General features: G+C 35.7%; 1 protein-coding gene across 6 annotated transcripts in view; it reads left to right on the forward strand.

Annotated features, from left to right (window-relative positions):
* The first annotated feature begins 37 nt into the window (after positions 1-37).
* Positions 38-19,057, forward strand: part of rgs19 (regulator of G protein signaling 19) — a 48,763-nt gene continuing 29,743 nt past the window's right edge. Inside the window, exons 1-2 of one of the 6 annotated variants that reach the window (XM_053482222.1) lie at positions 9,624-9,971; positions 12,782-12,892. In XM_053482222.1, the coding sequence (XP_053338197.1) occupies positions 12,878-12,892 (15 nt within the window). In that variant the 5' untranslated portion in view covers positions 9,624-9,971; positions 12,782-12,877. Of the gene's footprint in view, positions 183-9,623; positions 9,972-12,781; positions 12,893-19,057 lie in introns of those variants that run through there. The other 5 variants (XM_053482223.1, XM_053482221.1, XM_053482226.1 and 2 more) reach the window with 5 other exon arrangements.

Raw genomic sequence — 19,057 nt, forward strand, 5'->3', positions numbered from 1 at the left:
CGCATGCGTCGTTCATCCTTAGCCAGCCTCCGTCAAGGGTGTCGATTCCGAAGCTGGAACACTGGAGGAGGAAAAAACGATACTGTATTTCACTTTACATATAAACAGCAAAAAAAAAGAAACGGATGTGCTTCAGAAAACGAAACGGCTACCGCCCTCCAGAGCATTTTAATGCCAACATTGTAAGTATGGTCGTGTAGTAGCGTTTTCAAGCGAAACCTTTCAGTTTGCCAGCGGATGGTGGGTTTTCCCGTTTCGAAAAGGTTCGTGATTTCCTCGAGAACGGGGTCGTCCTCAGTTTAATCCTGCTCTCCTTTTTACACATCATGACTAACCTCTTTCGGCTTTTGTTTGCCTGCCTACGAACGTTTAGGACTTAGTGTGAAATCACCTTTCCTAGAAACAGACGGATGTATGTGATAAGCTATGTAAACTAGTGTGGCTATTCGCGACTGAGGACGCGGCTACTACGGCTTTATTCCCCATGTGTTACTGCTGATTGTGTTGCAGTAAAATCAGATGTATCGGCACGGAGGGAAGCGGTAGTTGTTTGTGTTCGGTGTGTGTCTCCTGCTGTTTTGAAACCGGGGCTATGATTTAATTTTCCAAAGTGTTGCATAGGAAGGGCGCTCGTCTTCTGCGTGCATTTGTATAACACAGAAAGAAAGCGTATAGAAAAGAATGTATCCGATTAGTTTTTGAAAGCCAGTTTTCTCTTCAAGGAAAAAAAAATAACAGAGAACCAGTGCAGATAGCCGGCGTTATTGGAATACAGTCAAGTTTAAGCAACGTGAGATTGTAAAAGGTATTTTCAGCCTTATAACGATCGCAGAGACTATCCGAATGCACCGATTAGCCTACGGTGTTGTGGGAGGGGGGTAATTGTCAAGGCAAAATATAGGAAGTGTGGGCGGGAAATAGATTCATTTTATTAATGTTTTGTTTTTCTAGGTAATTATATTATATTGTTTATTATCGTAATTCTTTCCGCTGCGTGCTCTCTCGAGTTCCTCTGTTTCTCACATCTCAAAAGCGTTCTCTCTCCCTTTCTCTCTCTCTCTCGCTTTCCCTGTGGTTCTGGCGTAGTAAAGCGCGTTCCCGCATCACGCGCGACACCTTCGGGTGAATGAATCGGGAGCGCGCGCCGCGTGCTGGTCTAGCAAGGAGTGGGCGGGTCCTGGAGCAAGCATGGCGCGTGGCGGCAAGGAGCTTTGAACGCGTTCGCGTGTGGCTTAGCGCAGAGCGCGCGCTTTGTAGCGCGGCGTGGCTGGGCAAGGAGGGGGGGCGATTACGCGAGCGCTCGCGCGCTTTTGACGTAATTCAGAGGACTCCCGAGGTTACCAGAAATGTATGTAAAGAGCTAAAGATAAGCATGTGTTTTCTTTGTGAACTATGTGTTCACAGTCAGTATACTAATCAAATGGAAATAATACATTAACCTGGTAAATCGAGTTAACTGACATTTGCACAATACAGAATCCGTGTTGCAGTCAGGTTATTGTTATGCTGCTCAGATGACATGCACCAGAAAAGAGGTATTTGGGTGGTAGCCTCAAGCCTCACTTGCACTTGTAGCATGTGTCTTCTACACTATAAAAGTGCATGTAGTATGAAACATTTGAACCTAGCCCAATTTAAACCCATGTGTAAATAGTAAGAAGAAATATTTTACATTCACTACTACATTAAGTGTAAATGTGTAAACTCAAACTACACAGATCTACACAAAACATTATTCTGTGTAAAACACAATTTTATATATTTTTAGATTTTTATCTACTGTATCCTGCCTGTCGGTCATCATTACCTAATCATCTCAACACAGATGGTCAAAAAATTTTGCTACTTCAGCTTTTGTAAAGGTCAAGACACTTCAGGAATTTGACGTTTATCTATATACATCCCTGATATGATTACACATTATCTATATATTGTCAGTAACCACAATATCAAGTTTTCTAAAATAACTAATATCAAAAATGATATATTATTATACAAGTATATAATATTATAAAAACTTGACGTTGTGGTTACTGGCAATATATAGATAATGTGTATGCATGTCAGGGATGTATAATTAAAATATTTAGATAAAAATAAAAAAGCTGATGCATACACTCCTAGGGGCGAAAAAACGTTAAGTTGCAAAAAGAAAAATGTTTTTAATGTGATTTACTTCACCTTTCTGAGGTCAAGAGTTTGTAAGTATGCCTTGAAGAGGTGGTAGTTGTCATGCTCTTGACTAGACCCCTCTGTGTGTTTGAGAATTTCTATACATGTGGCCATATGAAACGCCCTCAATTATTATTATTATTATTATCATTATTATTATTATTAATAATAATAATGATGATAATAATAATAATAATTTTAATATACACCCATGTTTAGGGTTTCTCCTAACTATTATTAATATTATTACTATTATTATTATTTATTATTATTTTTAATTAGGGAATTTCTTATTTCTTTTTTTATCAACTGAAAAAAAAATATTTTTCAGTTATTCTAGCAATAATTTTTTGGTTGGATGATTAATCCTTTTATTAACAATCCAGTAAATAATAACCTTTAACTTTGATGTTAATTCATTTAACCTTTTATTTAAGCATTTTATCATAAAATAATTATTTTACAAAAAAAATCTCACATAAAAAAATAGATTTTTTAAAATTCATTTCATAAACAATTTGCACACAGCTTGGGGTCTTCATGCGACACCAAAAAAAAACCCACAAAATAAAATCAGTGTCTATCAGTGATCTATGAGTAATACCAACTTCATTACTTTTAGAAAGGCTCATGCATTTATAACTTATTTTAACATGAAATCTATGTAGTAAGCAGTCATTTCGAACTTTATCTCTGTGTCGCTTAGTTAGTCTGTTTTCACATAAACAAACTGCTTGCATAAAATTTACAGCTTGCCAGTGTGCTAGAAATTGGTGTTACGAGACTAACCATTAGCATCTGCTCTGGAAAGACTTCTGTTAAGATTTTGTCTAAAACGTAGCTGATATGAGCTGACTCAAACTAAACTCATTCTAATACACCCTTAGGCTGCTGTCTCATCGTTTTGAGGTCAGAAAGAAACGGGGTGTTTCCTTTTGAGATGTTAGTGCTCTGTATGTGTGTGTGCATGAGTGTGTGTGTAGAGCACTATTTTATTAGGTGTTTATTAGGTTTATTTTATTAGTTTTTTTAAAGATTTTAGAATTAATTTAAAAATAACCACATGTTGGCCAATTGAGTTCGGATTTTTCCATGGACACACTCCACTGACGTTTATGTAATCAACATAACTGATTATGCCGACACGTTGTTGAAGCCCTACTCATGTTGCTTATTATTTTTGCATATTTTTTTAAATGTTCATAAATGCTTTCATCCCAGTTTTAATTAGCTAGCTTCTCCTTGTTTGCATTTTCCCAGCAGTTTTAAGTCTGTGCACTTAGTAAGTTATATTTTTAGATGAGTCGACGTGACAAAAGCAATGTTTGGGACATCACACAGAGACATTTCCTGTACAGTTACCTTTTAAACTGTTGATTGTAGAGAGGTTTGTTGTGATTGACTATGATATAATAGTAAGGAAATGTTTCATAGGAACTGCACTTATTTTTTTTGGATATCAGCAGAATTTTAAAATTTGCTGCAAGAGTATTATACAGTTGCCCTGCGATGGATTGGCACCCTGTCCAGGGTGTACCCCGCCTCCTGGGATAGGCTCTAGGTCCCCGCGACCCTGAATTCAGGATAAAGCGGTATAGATGGTGAGTGAGTGAAAGTGAGTGAGAATTATACAGTTTATTAGCACTTAACATTGCAAGTTAACCTCATTCTCTACAGTTGGCAAACATTATCTTGTTTTGAGGGTTACTCAACAGACATCCATGAATAAATGCCGTAGTCATTTAACGTTGATCAGATTTTCACATGCAAAAACAAAAAAAATGAAGCTACTTTTTATGAGATGCTTTAGTGGGTGATATTTATACATGAACAGTTTGACAGATTGCAGTTTTGAGAAAATTTTTGCTTTTTTTAAATGAAGTAAGAAGTATTTTAAACTAATTGTAAATATTTTGTTGTCTTTTAAAAAGACTGTTCAGAAGTGTTCTAAAGAGCAGAAATGGCAAAATATTTTGTCATATTTGGTTGGATTATATAAGATGGAATTTTTGTGGAAAAGGATGGAAAGTTTTTAAACAACTCCATTTATCACAATGGATAAATAGACCTGCAGTTTTGTTTGTGTTTATTTAACTTTGCAGTTTGTTTTTGAGTTTTAATGGAAAAATATAACAAACTCATGCTTTGATCGTGATTTTCTAATGTGTCAAACAAAAAGCAGTGCCAGCAAATTAGATCAATTTGTTGAGAACACAAAATACTTTAGTTAACATCATCATCAGGCTCTTCCTCTACCAGTTTTTGTTTCACTTCATTAGTTGAGGTTTATAACGTACAGTAATAGTGTACAGAACCAGTCAAAGTGAATGCATCTTCTTTTTATACACAGTGTGTATAAAACAAATAGTCTTGTAAACAAATAGTTTTTTACGCTTAACCACAGTGATTACACTACATTATCCCACGTTTTTTTTTTTTTTTTTAAGTAGACAATATACCACAGTGGTGTTCAGACAACATCTATGTCATATAATGTCCTATTTCACAGAAAGCATTGCGGACAGTAAATAACGCATCCCTGTAATTTAGTATCGCTGGAGTGACTGCAATGGAAGTACCAGACTGTCAACCTTTTTTTCTTGGCTTAAACATTCTCCAGAAAAACCTTTGAACACATCCGATCCACTCATGGCAGCTGCTGTGTAGCACAGGAAATATCTGTGCTACACCGATAGTAAAACGAAATGAAACATTTTGTCGTGGACAACCTTGTGTGTCATAAAATATTAATTTGCCAAAATGAGTAAAGTTTCAAAACTGTGTTTATTACATCCTGCTGTCAAAATGTTTTGACCACTTTTATGTATAAACTATAGTTTTTTTACAGGAAAAAAATACAGCAGTTTTTTTCTCCTGTTCTACTTGATTTATTTTAATAATTATTCACCCTTTAGGATGTCTCAGGCTAATAATGATGATGGTTATTATTATTATTATTATTATTATTATTATATTGTAGAAGAAGAACAATATATGCTATTAAGAATCCTTTAAATTGCTTAATTTAAAGTTGCCCTTCTTCTTTTTAAACAGAAGAAGTCTAAGAGGTTTGCAAAGTGTCTTTTAATTTTCGACCTGAAATAAAACTCAGATCCTGCATTCTATCATGCAGTACTTTCTAAAATGCACCATTTCAGTTGGTGTAGTTTAATATAAACTGCCCTGAATCACCCCGTTGGTGGTAAATTTTGTATAATTGGTCCCCTTTAACATTTAACATTTAGCATTAACATTTATTTTACAAGTAAAATACAATGGAAATACATATTGCTTACAAACTGCAGAGTAGTATTTATTCATTTACTTATTTATTTTGTTGTAAGTTTTAGGGTAGTTAAAACTTTAATTTCGTAATAACATGTTCACAAAGATTATGCCTGTGCTAGCATACTAGCATATGCTCATATATTGTTAATTTGGTTGAGCATAAACCAATTTTTTCGCATGCTTTTCTGGTTGTGGCCTGAAATTGAAGCTGCTCTTATGTGGGTGTAGTGACAAATTAAGTGTGACTCTCAACAAGTGGCAACTAACTTGTAAATGTTTACCATTTATTCCACATTCATTCCATCATTTACAGTAACCCTTTATCCTCAGGGTGGCATGAGGTGGGGGACACACCACACATACGGTTAAATATGCCATCACAGAGCACCATGTACACACTCTGACACATTCACACCCAGGGACAATTTATTGTAGCCAATCCTCCTACATGTTTTAGGGAAGTGACAATGGGAATAAAAACTCAGGGCCCCAAATGCTTATCACTTTTAACTGAAACTTATGCATTATTGAATCCTTTATTGGGAGTGCTGCTGTCATGCTTATCAGTGTGAGACAAGGATCCAATGCATCTCCTTTCAATATCCTTTAAATTCATGCGCCTGGTGTATCTTCATTTCTAATAAATATCTAGGATTACTGAATGGCAACACCAGTTACCCATTAATGCTTAAACAATATTTACAAATAAACAAATTGGAGTTTGCATTATTTCAGTGCATCATTGTACATCCTCACATAACTTTAATATTCTGCTTTGTTCTACTTAATAAAAAGTTGTCCGTTCAAGAATCAGACTAGACAGGGCAAATAAAATAAAAAATCTCTTTAAAAATGTATCTTAAACTTATATTAATTAATATTGCTTATTTTTTAATTAAAAAAATATTTCATATTGAATAAATATATATGCCTTGTAGGTAATCTTTGGTCTGACGAGCTGCCTTCATCCAAATAATTAGATAAGGATCTGCTCCAGATGTCAATGGATCATGTTTACAAAACTAGAGTGAATAAACTGTTTGGAAAAACTAATGATGCAGTGATAAATTAATACTTAATTAATCTCTTGCAACTCTGTTTTTTAGGGGTGACTACAATGCCTTTTGTTTATAAGATATAATTGCACCTAATTAATTGGATACAGACCATTAATGCAATTAATTAGTACCCATGGGCAGGGTTAGGTTTAGTCTTCACCAATGTTGCTTCGCTGAACCTAAGGCATGCTTGTTTTGAGAGCAACATTAAGCTAACTTTTAGCTTTTTGACATATTTTACTATTGTCAGTGAGTATTTCTATTTATTTATTTGTTTATTGGTTAAGCACCTGTCATTGGCATTTGCTTTTATTAAGTGAGCACAGAAATATTCTACTGTTAAGCCAAGGTTGTAAGGAGTTTTATGAATTAAGCCAACTTTTAAGCATCGTCTACACAAACTTTTAAGAGCGACTTTATTCACACTTTCTGTTTGTCATATTATATGAATGCAAACAAGGCCCTAGACTGACAAACATTTCTTTTGTAGCTAAACAGGATATTCCAGTTCAGTATGCATTTCATTGTGAGTTACACTCTCTTTTAATCAAGGACTGAGGGTAGTAAGGCCTAACCTCAGGGCAACAGGTTTTAATTTAGTTTTACTAAGGTTTGATCCGAATGCCTGAGAGTAACAGATGGTGCTATGACTATATGCTGTGTAATAATGTGTCTTAAATTCGTAATAGACTGTTGACTTGTTAAGCAATGGCAGTTATCTTGAACACACGTCAGACAGGTGTATATTAGATATTAATGCTTACAAATGATGCAGATAGCTAGCTGTAAAATTAAAAAGCAGTTTAATATTTAATTTGTTAAGGAGCAGTGACTGTTTATGAGTAGTTATTCCATGACAAATAATTATTAATTATTTTCTCTTATGTAGCTATGTTTTTAGTACTGACTGTAATGCCTATTCGTATTTAAATTTATTTGTCACAAGTGAAGTGTCTTAAGTGAAATGCTAAACCTACTGTCAGTGACCAGAAAATAAAGTGCAAGGTAATTAACTTAAATCCACACACACACAAAAAAAACTTCAACAGACTAAAAGTTAACAAAAACAAGAATAAACTGTACTGGAAATAGGAATAGGAATATCATAGTCAAATACAAATAAGAATAAAAGGAATAAACAAACAATACAAAAAGTCAATCAAATAAATATGTGCAAGCGAAAAAAAATGGAAATATGTTCAGATGTGTAGTAATGTAATATTATAATTAACAATATAAATGGCATAAGTGTGGGTGGCTGCAACAGTTATGATTATCGGACATAAAGTGCAGAGTAGTCCACAATAGTCCATAACTGTTTGTGTGCGAAAATAGATGTCGTGGAGAGCAGTGCAAATTAACAGCTGAGGTTGTTTTGTTGAAATGGGGTTAACTTGTAATATGTAAATATGAGTTTAGAGGGGTTACTCACGTGCTGCAGTTTAAGTGGGTATTTCAGTTTATTTTGCAAATATTCATCTTTTAAAGCTTGTTACTCAGTGGTTACAGTCAGGTGTTAGGTAAGTGCAATGTAACTAACAAGAAATTTATGTAGTTACTATTGCAAGAAATGTGCATTCACAATGTCGTGGTGCAAAACATTTTTCGTCTCACTTCTCTTTCATTTTCCATGGAGACATGCAAATATCCTGCATGCAAAACAAGTGAAAGAACACATTAAGCAGTTTACAACTTTATGCAAGGGAAAGTTAAATGTTCTTGGGCACTGGCAAAAAGGAATGCATCTTGTGGCTTATCCATGGTCACAGTCAGGCAGGCTAAAATAGAAGAGATGGACAGCAGCGCAGAAATAAATAAAACCTGATTACAGGCATGTTATGATTGAAAGTCACTTTTTAAAGCCTAACTCAAGAAGGCCTTCCAAAACGAGTAGGAACAAGGATTTTTGGTTTAAAAGTTTTTATTTAATAATTAAAATGCACATCGAGTGGATGCGTTAATATTTTTAAAACCTAAATACAGTGGGTGATGCGTATAATTGTGATTTCATTATGTTTAAGAAACTATATGTCTAAGGATTATAGTATGTTTGTACGAACCTCTTTTTTTTTACTGGGGCACAGATCTGGCTCACAATTACATATTAGAGATCATTGTTTTTACTGAAGTAACAACACAATTATAGTGCTAGTTTTTTTTTGAGTGATTAATTAAACTCTTAATCACGGTTAATTTTGTAACTAAAATGCCTAAAAAGAGAGAGCAATCTTTAATTACTTTGTTACACCTCAAATCTTGATGTCCATATCTGCCTTTTGCTTCCGTAGAAATCACTATTTTCCCTCCTTAATATACAGAAGATGACATCTTGCACTTATTAATAACAGGATATTAGGATTAATATAGTTTTCTATGGATAGATTGGATCTAAAAGAGAATCAGTTATTAAAGCACTGTAATTGTTTCTGTGCCTCTTGTATCATGTTATAGATTATTTGATTGAATAGTTTAATTAATCTGAGTAAACATTTCTGTCTTTCAGTGTTATGTACTGTATTACATATAATATATATATATATATATATATTCTCCAATGGTTTCGATTGATGTAATACAGTACATATATATAGAGTATATGGGTTTGATTCCTACAGTACCTCATGGCAGTTTGCACAGAGTTTGTATTTTCCCATACTTGATGGGTTTCCACCGGTTTTCTTTCACAGTCCAAAGACATGCAGAAAAGGTTAGCGTTCCCAAAGTGCCTGTAGTGTGTGTGTGTGTGTGAGCACCCTGTGCAGGGTATACCCTGCCTTATGCCCTAAGTCTCCTGGGATAGGCTCCATGCCCCTAAAACCCTGAAAATATATTCTGTCTTTCATGTTTTGGTCTGAAGGAGGCAGTTTAAGTGCAAGTCATCAAGGGATTAGTTTTGCTTCACCATAAAAAAGACAGGCTTTAAAAAGGAAGTCATGAGTCATGTATGTCATTGTGTGGTCATCCTTTGTTTGCTCCATCTTTTCCTGCCATGTTCTGTGGCATATTATGGCCATCTTGGAATGCCCAGTGTTTTTCACACCTAGTTTTTTCATTACTGCTTCACCCCATGACTGACATAAAGCTGGTTGTGTCATAAGACCATTTCTGATACTGATACTTTCATACTGACTGCTTCTTTAATCTTTACTACTACTACTTTTTTTTTGCATCTAAATATTTTTTAACATTTGCTGTCTTTGTGAATTCTCTACAGTACAGCTTCAACAACTTCCCTTTCTGTCCTCTCTTTTTCTTCTCTCGTCTGTTGCTCGTTTCCCCTTTTTTGAGCTGAGTTCATCTTCCTCCCCTCTTCTTCAACTTGCTAAAGGAGAAGTAAAGTAGAAGATGCTGGCCATGCTGGCCACACACTTGTGCGTGTAGACATGAATATAATCAGAGACAACCCTGGCAAACAAACAGCTTATTAGTATTTTCACTTAGACCTGGGGCAATGTAAGTATAATTCACTCATTAATATAGGGGAAGTGACTACTTTAGCTAAGTTGTGAAATCAAAATGTTTTTTTAAAGGGGAGATCTGTGTGAATTCAAGGTTTAGTTGGTTGATTGTAGGGTTGCACTGTAATACAGTAGCTAGAGTTATACGAAATTTTCAAATATTGTAGCTAGTTTGAGAATTAAGTGGGTTTATTACATTTTATCTTTGATAGACCAATAATGTCTACTGTAATTTGTAGGTTATTAGACTATAGTCATTTTAACTATAAATGTGCTCTATTCTTTAAGAGAAGACTCTTAGTCTCTGTAGGCACATACAGTACAGACAAACAAAACATGAATGAGGAGTGTGTGTGGTTTAATACATGAATGAGTCAATGAAAATGAAGATGTAATGTAAGCCATTTAGGTAATATTACAGACAGTGAAACATTCTTAATTAAAAATCTATGAAATAATATCACGAAAATTTAACTAATTGTTTAACAATATATAACAGAAATGTTTGTCAATGTGTTAACAGATTTATGTATAAATGAGAAAAGTTGTATTTAACAAACATGCTTTCTCATTTCTTTGTAAAGTCGTATTAAAAAGATCCTGATGTTGACATAGAGATATGGGATATTGACACGTGAAGCCACGTGTCAGTAATGTTTTAGAAAAAAAAGTTTACAATTGTCATTATCAAAGATATATGTGTTCTTACACGACTATTTGACCGGTCACGTTAATAGAGTGGGTCTAATCCAAACATTAATCAATTTAAAAAAATAATTATGTCTTGTAAGAAATGTCTAATGGGAACTGATGAGTTCTGTTGGTTGAAAATGTTGGAATAGCAGCTCTAGTTAATAACTTAAATGTTAATGTATACCCTTAGTACTGATTCTCACATGCACTCATCTTGACCTTGGATTTTTTTTTTTTAAGAAATTGCAGCTGAGGGTGTCAGTGTAATTTGTTTTATAGTTAAAGGGATCCATGGCTGGAAATAGTTTGAGAACAGTGGTTTTAAAAAGTTTCACTCTCTTCCTTTTTCTTATTCTTTCTCTCTCTCTCTCTCTCTCTCTCTCTCTTTCTTATTCGTCTCCATTGCAGACTAAATATTAAAGGATTATAGTAAAGTAACCAGAGATCTACACGAATACATTTTCCTATTTAAAACCCAAGCAAATAAAAATAAAACACTATTAGAGTAGGAAGCTCATGGCAGGCTTTGAACTAAAATCCATTTTGTTTTTGCGACACCAAACACGGGCTATGTTGTTCCAAATCACCCTGCAGCTAGTATATAGACAGGAATCCTTAAGCAAAATATGATATTCAAAAATTTTGATCTTCTAATAGTAGGGGAAAATGCCTCTGTTGTCCAAAAAGAGTCCAAAAATACACGTTAATAGTCCCTTTAACACGTTCACATTTATAAACAATTATCTCCTGTTAATATGTCATATGCGCTGTTTGATTTGGGAGTCTATTGTATTTTGATGGATCTCTTAAACAACACATACAGTACTGCTTATGTTACAGGTATGAAAAGTAATAAACAGTTTAACTTGTTCAAGCCTACACTCCCTTTTCTGAAAAAGTAACTTCCTCTTATCTCAAATCAGGAGAGGCTACTACGTTTTAAAAATAGCATGCCTCTCCTAAGCATGCTAGCTGGCACTAATAACACACACACACATACACACACACATTCTTTCTCTATCTCTCCTTCTCTCACTCAGGTTCTCTCTATCGCGCTCTCTTTCTCTCACCTCTTTCTTTTCCCAGCTGTTCATGTACGAAAGTGGAGGTTTCAGAAACACAGTTATACAGTATATAGCTACATAGAGCTGCATGGTTTTCACACCACAGCTAGGTAACAGTTAAATGCTTAATTAAATAAACATGTAAGTCAAATAAGTCATGCTTTAGACACAACCTTTTGAGTCAGTGTACACTACTGTTTTATACAATATCATGAAACTTGGATGTTAATGTGGTCATGAGACAGCGTGTCATATGTGTGTAGAATGTTTTAATTTACTCTTTAGGTTTTTTTTTATTATTAATAATAAAATAATGGCAAATATTATATTAGTTCAACCGGGGCAATATTTAAAACATAAACTCCATGTTGTGTGTGTATTGCCCTTGTAAATGTCTGAGCAGTGCATAGTTATATAGTTATGACTCAGGTCAGAATACTGAATAGGGTGTGCAATTTCAGAATACAGTAAGTCCTTATGTTGAATATTGCCAAAGTGTCTTTGAACTAAATTTGTGAGATACCCTTTAATCGGATATTAAAACTGCTAAATGTGGTTTATTGATCCCCATTAACCGATTTAATGGCATCACAGTTTTAGCATTAAAATAATTAGTATGACTGTCACATAATTGAGAGTGTATTGAGACTGTCATCTACCAAAATATGATATTTTAAGAACAGTTTGAGGTTTGGAATATTTTTATTGTGTGTGGTGTCAGTTGTGTCCTGATTCTAGTTCTAATTACTTTTTTTCTAAAGTTTAACTACTTTCTTTCTAAAGTTTTTAAGAGTCCAACATTTCTTTATCTGACTACACGTACTGTATAAAACATCTGTATTCTAATTATAGACTTGATTGCATTTTTTTTGTACCACACAAATGTCCTGAACAATGCATAAGTGCTCAACCTTAATGCATTTGAAATAAGCACTGTCCTTTTCTTTCTCTTTTTTTCTTCCTCAATGTGTGCGCGTGTGTTTGTTTTTGTACATCCTTTTGCATTTCCATGGTATCTGTATGTGTGCCTGCGTGTATGTTTGTGAAGGAAAGGTCTCCAGCCTGCGGGGGGATGACATGCATGTGTCCAGGCTTTTAACAACGTTGAGGATTGTAAGACTTGTTGGCTGCCATCCGCCAAGCCATGATGGACATTCTGGTAACTCGCCGCTCTCACTTGTCTGCTGCTTGGGGTTGCGTTAGGTCTCGTCTTCAGTGGCTGTTTCCTCTTTTTGTTCAGTGGTGGTAGTTTTTGGGAATGTCGTTATGACTTGTCAGTATTGGTGTGCGTTTTGCTGATGATGCACATGCATGCATGCACGACGTCCACTACTATGCCGTTAAATCAGTTTTTGAAAGGCTAATCGTCAGCTTTCATTGTACGCAGAGTTTCTATTTAGATGTGTACAGCATGCTGTTAGATATATACAAAATGATGATATTCTGATAAGTGCTTTTCAAGCTAATAAATAGAATATTAATGGATGTTCAAGTCATAATAGACACCATGTGGCCAAAAGTTTGTGGACACCTCATCATCACACCCATGTGTGATTAAAAAAAATAATATTGTGCTCCAGATTTAGTCCCCCTTTTTTGTTATAAGCACAACATTTTCGTCATTCTTGAGATCATTAGTGAGGTCAGATGTTGATATTGATTGAGAAGGCCTGGGGTGCATTCAGCATTTTATCCCAAACTTTCTTTGTGCGCACGGTGCAATGCCGTGCTGAAACCGGTTTAGCCTAAACCACTTACTTCCAGTGTTTTTCATCAATGAATCACTACAGCGTACAAAGGCATCCTGTACAATTTTGTGTTTACAACTTTATGTCATCACTTTGGTGAAAGCTGACATACGGGTGTGATGGACAACCGTTCACATACTTTTAGCCCTGTAGGCCTCATTGCATGCACCCTGCTTATTTCACAACAACTCTTGTGTACCTGCATATTAACCAATATTAGAGACACTTTATCTTTAGTCTTTGCAGAGGAGATGAAATTCAAATGTACGTTGTTCTGCAGAAACAACTCTAGGATGGGAGTGTGGGATGTGTGGGAAGACTCTGAGTAAGTTACGTGATTTATGTCCAGTCAGGGATGGCATCTGGATGCAAGATTCAGATCTAAAAACAGAAAACTAGGCAGACATTCCTTCTGTGCGTGTGTAGAACTATGCACAGAAGTGTCTGTGTGTAGAACTAAGTGAAGCTAGCATACATCTCCTAAAGCAGTCAGTCCAGACTGAGCATGTAGCATTTATCTTGAGTATCTTTATAGTCTGTCAAATATAGTTTTGTGCATGTGTTCAAATGCAAAGGGAAGTTAAAGAAAGCAAAAAAGTTTCTTGGTTAGTCACTACAAAATGTGAGAACACGTTCAATATTTCTCAATGGTTCTCTTGGTCTGTACCAGAGGGATGAACATAATTTTTAACAAAGTAAAAACAAAGATGTTGTTTTGATGATTGCTCTATGTGAGATCTGCTGACTATGCGGACAGAGCATATGATTTACATGATGTTTATCCTTGTGAAACCGTTCTTGTTCCCTGTGCATGAGGAAGAAAGTCATCCTGGGTAACCACTTTGATCAGGGTAGAATTATAGTGGCGAAAAGATCATCAGCTTAGCTGTAGTATCTCCTTGTGTGGATACGTAAGTACTATGCCTTTTATGCCTCCACCACTGAGTGAAGCCATTTTCTTCCGGTACGATCACGTCTGCTTTGTGTCGACATTATCTAGGTGAACTTTGACTTTTGAATTCACAAACTTCAATCTTTTCATCCAGTTGAAATTTAGTTCATTAAAAAAAAAAAAAAAACGAAGATGGTGATGATTATTAAGTAGCTCCACTACCGACATTTGCCCTGCTGTTTTCTAACTGTTGCCTGGGCACATGTGCAGAGGGAAAAGACACAGGTCATCTCATATGCTGTAACACACCACTGTCTTTATAGTAAAGTTTTTTTTCTTTGTTTGTTTTTTGCCTGCTAGGATTTTGTCATTAGCATCACTCCACCTCTGGAAATGTTTCCGTATGGGATAAAAGGGATCAGTTAGAATGACTTTTTGATGCATTCCGTTCTGTTGCCAGGATAGGCTTTGGATCCACCACGAACATGATCAGGTTACTATAGATGAATAAATAAATGATTTGCAGTGATTCTTCCCACTGAGGGGACGTGCGGAAAACTGACATATTGGACAGTGCTTTCTACCACATGTAACACATTGTGTACTTCTGTAGTCTTCAGGTATAGCCCACAAGGCTAAAAGACTTTTTGGTTCTACATTTTTAGTCCAGTACCTGATTAGTTTCTGAGGAATGAGTTTAGTTTATTAATCCAAAAAGTAGCCTACAAATCATTTAAGCATAACAAAAAAATACATTTAACTTAAGACATGAACCAGTGAGAGACTGGTGCAGATAATGACAGATGATCAGTCCGGTGATTAGTTTACTGGTGATGAGGTCGCTGCTGAAGTTGTTACAAAAGCAAATAATTTTAAAATCTTTAGGCGCTTTGCAGACCGTTGCAGTAAAAAATGTTTTTCTAATTACTTTTATTTATCTTACATAATTTAATGTGAAGATATGAAAGGTTAAATCAAGACTGTATAGTACTGTATGTATACTGTATGTGCAATGTTTTATAGCATTCTCTCTTCCTCGGTTTCTCTCGTTCTCTCTCTCACCCTTTTCCATGTGACTAGTGACTAGTGACTATTCCAATATGACTAGTCATGGTTTCTCATAAATAAGGCCAGGTTATAGAAATCAGTCTGTTTACTATGATGCTATCCAGTGCTGCTTTTTTTGTTTGTTTGTTTTTGTCTTTTTATAAAAGGAGCCCTCTTGAAGAAATGAGTTTGATTTATAAAAAAAAAAATAGTGTGTCTTAATTCAACAATTATTCGTATTCTCTAATAAATTCCTGCTCTGTTGCTGATAGTAAGACATGATCTTGTGCTGTTTAGATACACACATTTAAAAGAGGGGATTTCTTTTAACGCCCTTTCAACTTATTGAAAATGGCTGTATATTAATTCCTGGTTTTTGTTCCGAAATATAAAAATATATTCTTGAAAGCTGTCTGTCAGGCCACAAGTCATGAAGTAGGATGTGGTTATGTGAGCAATAGATAAGTTCCAGTGTTGCTTTCTTCCCAGTATGCATGGAGAAAAAGAAATGACTCCCTAAGGGTAAGGCTGAGGAGCCGAGGGCCAGTCTGAAGTTTTCGTTTGGCATTTCCAAACTTCATAGTGTGTTGCATTTTATTGTGAAGTCTACATTGCATCATTTGGTTATCCTCTTTCTTTCACACTCTCAGAAATTCCAGATTGCTTTAGAACATTTTTTGACATGAACAAAATCAAGTTACGAAAATGTGAGTTTGAAAGCGCATTTGTTTCATGCATGTTGAAAACCTCAAAGCTTAACAACACATAGAGTTTTTCAGCAAGATGTCTGGCTTTCCAAAAATCATTTCATATGATTGCCTACAGAGGTTAGGATTAGGGTTAGGTTTAGATTTAAGCCTACCATAATGATTAACTTTATTAACAATATTTTTTCAGTACAAGGTCCTTTGAGGGATTATGAGGCAAATTATAAGGTGTATGTTTGCGTTATGAGGATTTAAATTTATTTGATGATACTATAACTGTACTGCTGTTTCTGTTGTATCTTTATTACACTCTTTTATATCTTTATTGCACTCTTCATTTCCATCAGCTTCAGTTTGGCTTCACTTGAAAGAATATATAATGTACAGGCTATGGACAAATCATAAATTCATATTCAATACCTAGACAGGCAGGCAAGTAAATGCATTTTGGGCAAAAACACTAATAATAGCTATGATGTAATGTAATGATGTACAGTGCACTTATAAATTATATTAATGAAGCCTCACCTTTTATCCCCTTCAAGACAAGTTTCTATCGCTGCACATAATATTTTCACTTTAAAGGAAAAGTCGTTGGTCAATATTTTGGTTAAGAGCTGGCATTTGTTGTCCTCATATCATTGAGTCTGGCAATTTATTTAACCATGAGGTGACTGCATGTAGACAGTTATATGATGTCTTTGCAAGGTGCAAATCTTTTTACATACGTGCATCCCTGATTCAGAGAAGATCGTCTGTTAATAAGTCCGTATATTAAAATTTGTTCTGCTTTCGACCATGTCGTGCAAGGCTTGTATATCTGCAGCTTGAAGCCAAAAAGCAGGACACCTTCATGCTGGGTGGGGGTAGGATGTTAACATGTGATTGCACATCTCAGAAGAAGATGATTCTACCTTGTGTAACCCTAAAACTAACCCGTGCTATACAGTAAGTAGCCCATCTGGAGCTGGTTCTAGGCTGCAGTGATGCAGACTTGGATTGTGGTGGGTCTCTTAACTGTAAATTGATATATAAATTACATTAGTGCTGTCAATTGATAAAAAAAATTAATCTAGTTGATTTAACAAATGTTAAATTAAAATCTCTTGAATGGTAAACTTCTCGCAGCAGCAATTATATTGTGAGCCCTGTCTGCTCATGTAGTGGTGACTATATTCATTATCGCCTTTTCAACTCCAACGCAGTTGGCTAGCACATGCTCACCAAAATGTCTTTCTTGTGTTTTTAACATTGAGGATGTTAGCCATTTGTCATTGGTTAGGCGTACTGTTATGCCGAGGTAGTTACGGTTATTACTGATGTCCACTGGTTCTCCAGTAAGTGCAGTAAAAGTAGCTTCTGCCAACTGCCTCACTTTCATAGCCTTTTTAGTGTCTTTCATGTAATATATTCTTGTAAAAGTAGTTCCCTTCAAGGTAGCTTGAGCACATGACTTTGGTTTTGTCCAAACTCCCTTCTAGAAGCTTTTTTAATGAAACTTGCTGTTCAGCACACCTGATGATGTTTCCTCCGTCATCCTATCATCCGCTTTATTACACACGGCTGGGTAATCACAGTGCGATTATTGGAGCCCAAGAAAAAATCACATAGAAATGTCAATAACCAGAACAGTTAGTACAGCTCAGCCTGCCGCACTGAGGGCCCAGCAGACGAAGAGCCCAAGGCCACCGACCCAACCTCCAAATAAAAAAATTTACAGTCCAATCGAGCACCCATGGCATGCAACGGACAAAACAATCCGATCCAGAGAGGCCTCACTCCACCACTCACAGCACCGAAAGGATCTGCCTTCCTGGTGCAAGATACCACAGCACACCGCCACAGGTCTTTGGTGGGCGGGGTCATGCCACAAGGGACAGTAGCTCAAGGAAAACATACACAATGTTGGGCATAATGTTTTATATTTTAATGTTATCACTGGTCACTGTATGTTTTGAAGATAAAGGCTTTATGCGTAACCTATAATATAATTTTATAGTGTAGTTTTAATTCCTTTTCTAAGGATATCACATCGCTTATTTTAAATCTTTAGATAATAATCAGCTCTTAGCAGTAATGTTCTGTGTTGGTATGGATGTGGTGCTGTTCCGAGTTTGTGGTGTAGCTCTGTGTGTTAGAATACAGATATACTGTAACTAATCCATGAGGAAGGATGCGGGAAGACCAGTCATGATACAGCTGATGATGACAAGAATGACATGTAGATAGTGGTGGGATGCTATGCCGTGTTCTTTTTGAAGGCCAGGAAAATCTTCAGATATGCCATAATTAAATAATTTCACACACTCATGTGCCAGCTCGCTGTCTCACACTCTGATGTGAATAATGGCTGAGAGTCTAGGAGAGGAGGGAAAAATTGTAGACAAGAAATAAGTTGAGAACAAGTTAAAGCTATCATGTCATAAGAGCAGCAGAGTCCAACACTGAGGACCTTTATCCTGCACTTGTTGCTAATTGCACTTCTGGTTAGACCTAAACTGCATTTCGTTGCCTTGTACTTGTACATGTGTAATGACAATAAAGATGAATCTAATCAAATCCAATGTGGAGCAAATTTAATAAAACTGAATTAGTGTATTTGTTTACCCTGCAGACGTTCATATCCATATAAGGTGAAGTGGCAATCTTTACTGAAAAAAATTGCATAACACTTATTTCACATTACATCCTAAAACTTTTTCTACCAGTTTTCACTGGTGTTCTCATGCCCCCACGGTCCTGGACCTTTTACCCCTACGATCTCCGACTTCTGGCTTTTGCTGTAAGAAAAGAGAGTCTAGGGTTGGGTAAGACAGGAAGTCAGCACATCACATTGGCATGATGCATTAAAGGACTCTATACTTCCTCCTTTCAGTTTAACTCCATTACTGGATTCACTGCAAACAACAAAAATAAAGAGAGTCATCATA

The sequence above is a fragment of the Clarias gariepinus genome, chromosome 22 (assembly GCF_024256425.1).
Source record: "Clarias gariepinus isolate MV-2021 ecotype Netherlands chromosome 22, CGAR_prim_01v2, whole genome shotgun sequence".
NCBI lineage: Eukaryota > Metazoa > Chordata > Actinopteri > Siluriformes > Clariidae > Clarias > Clarias gariepinus.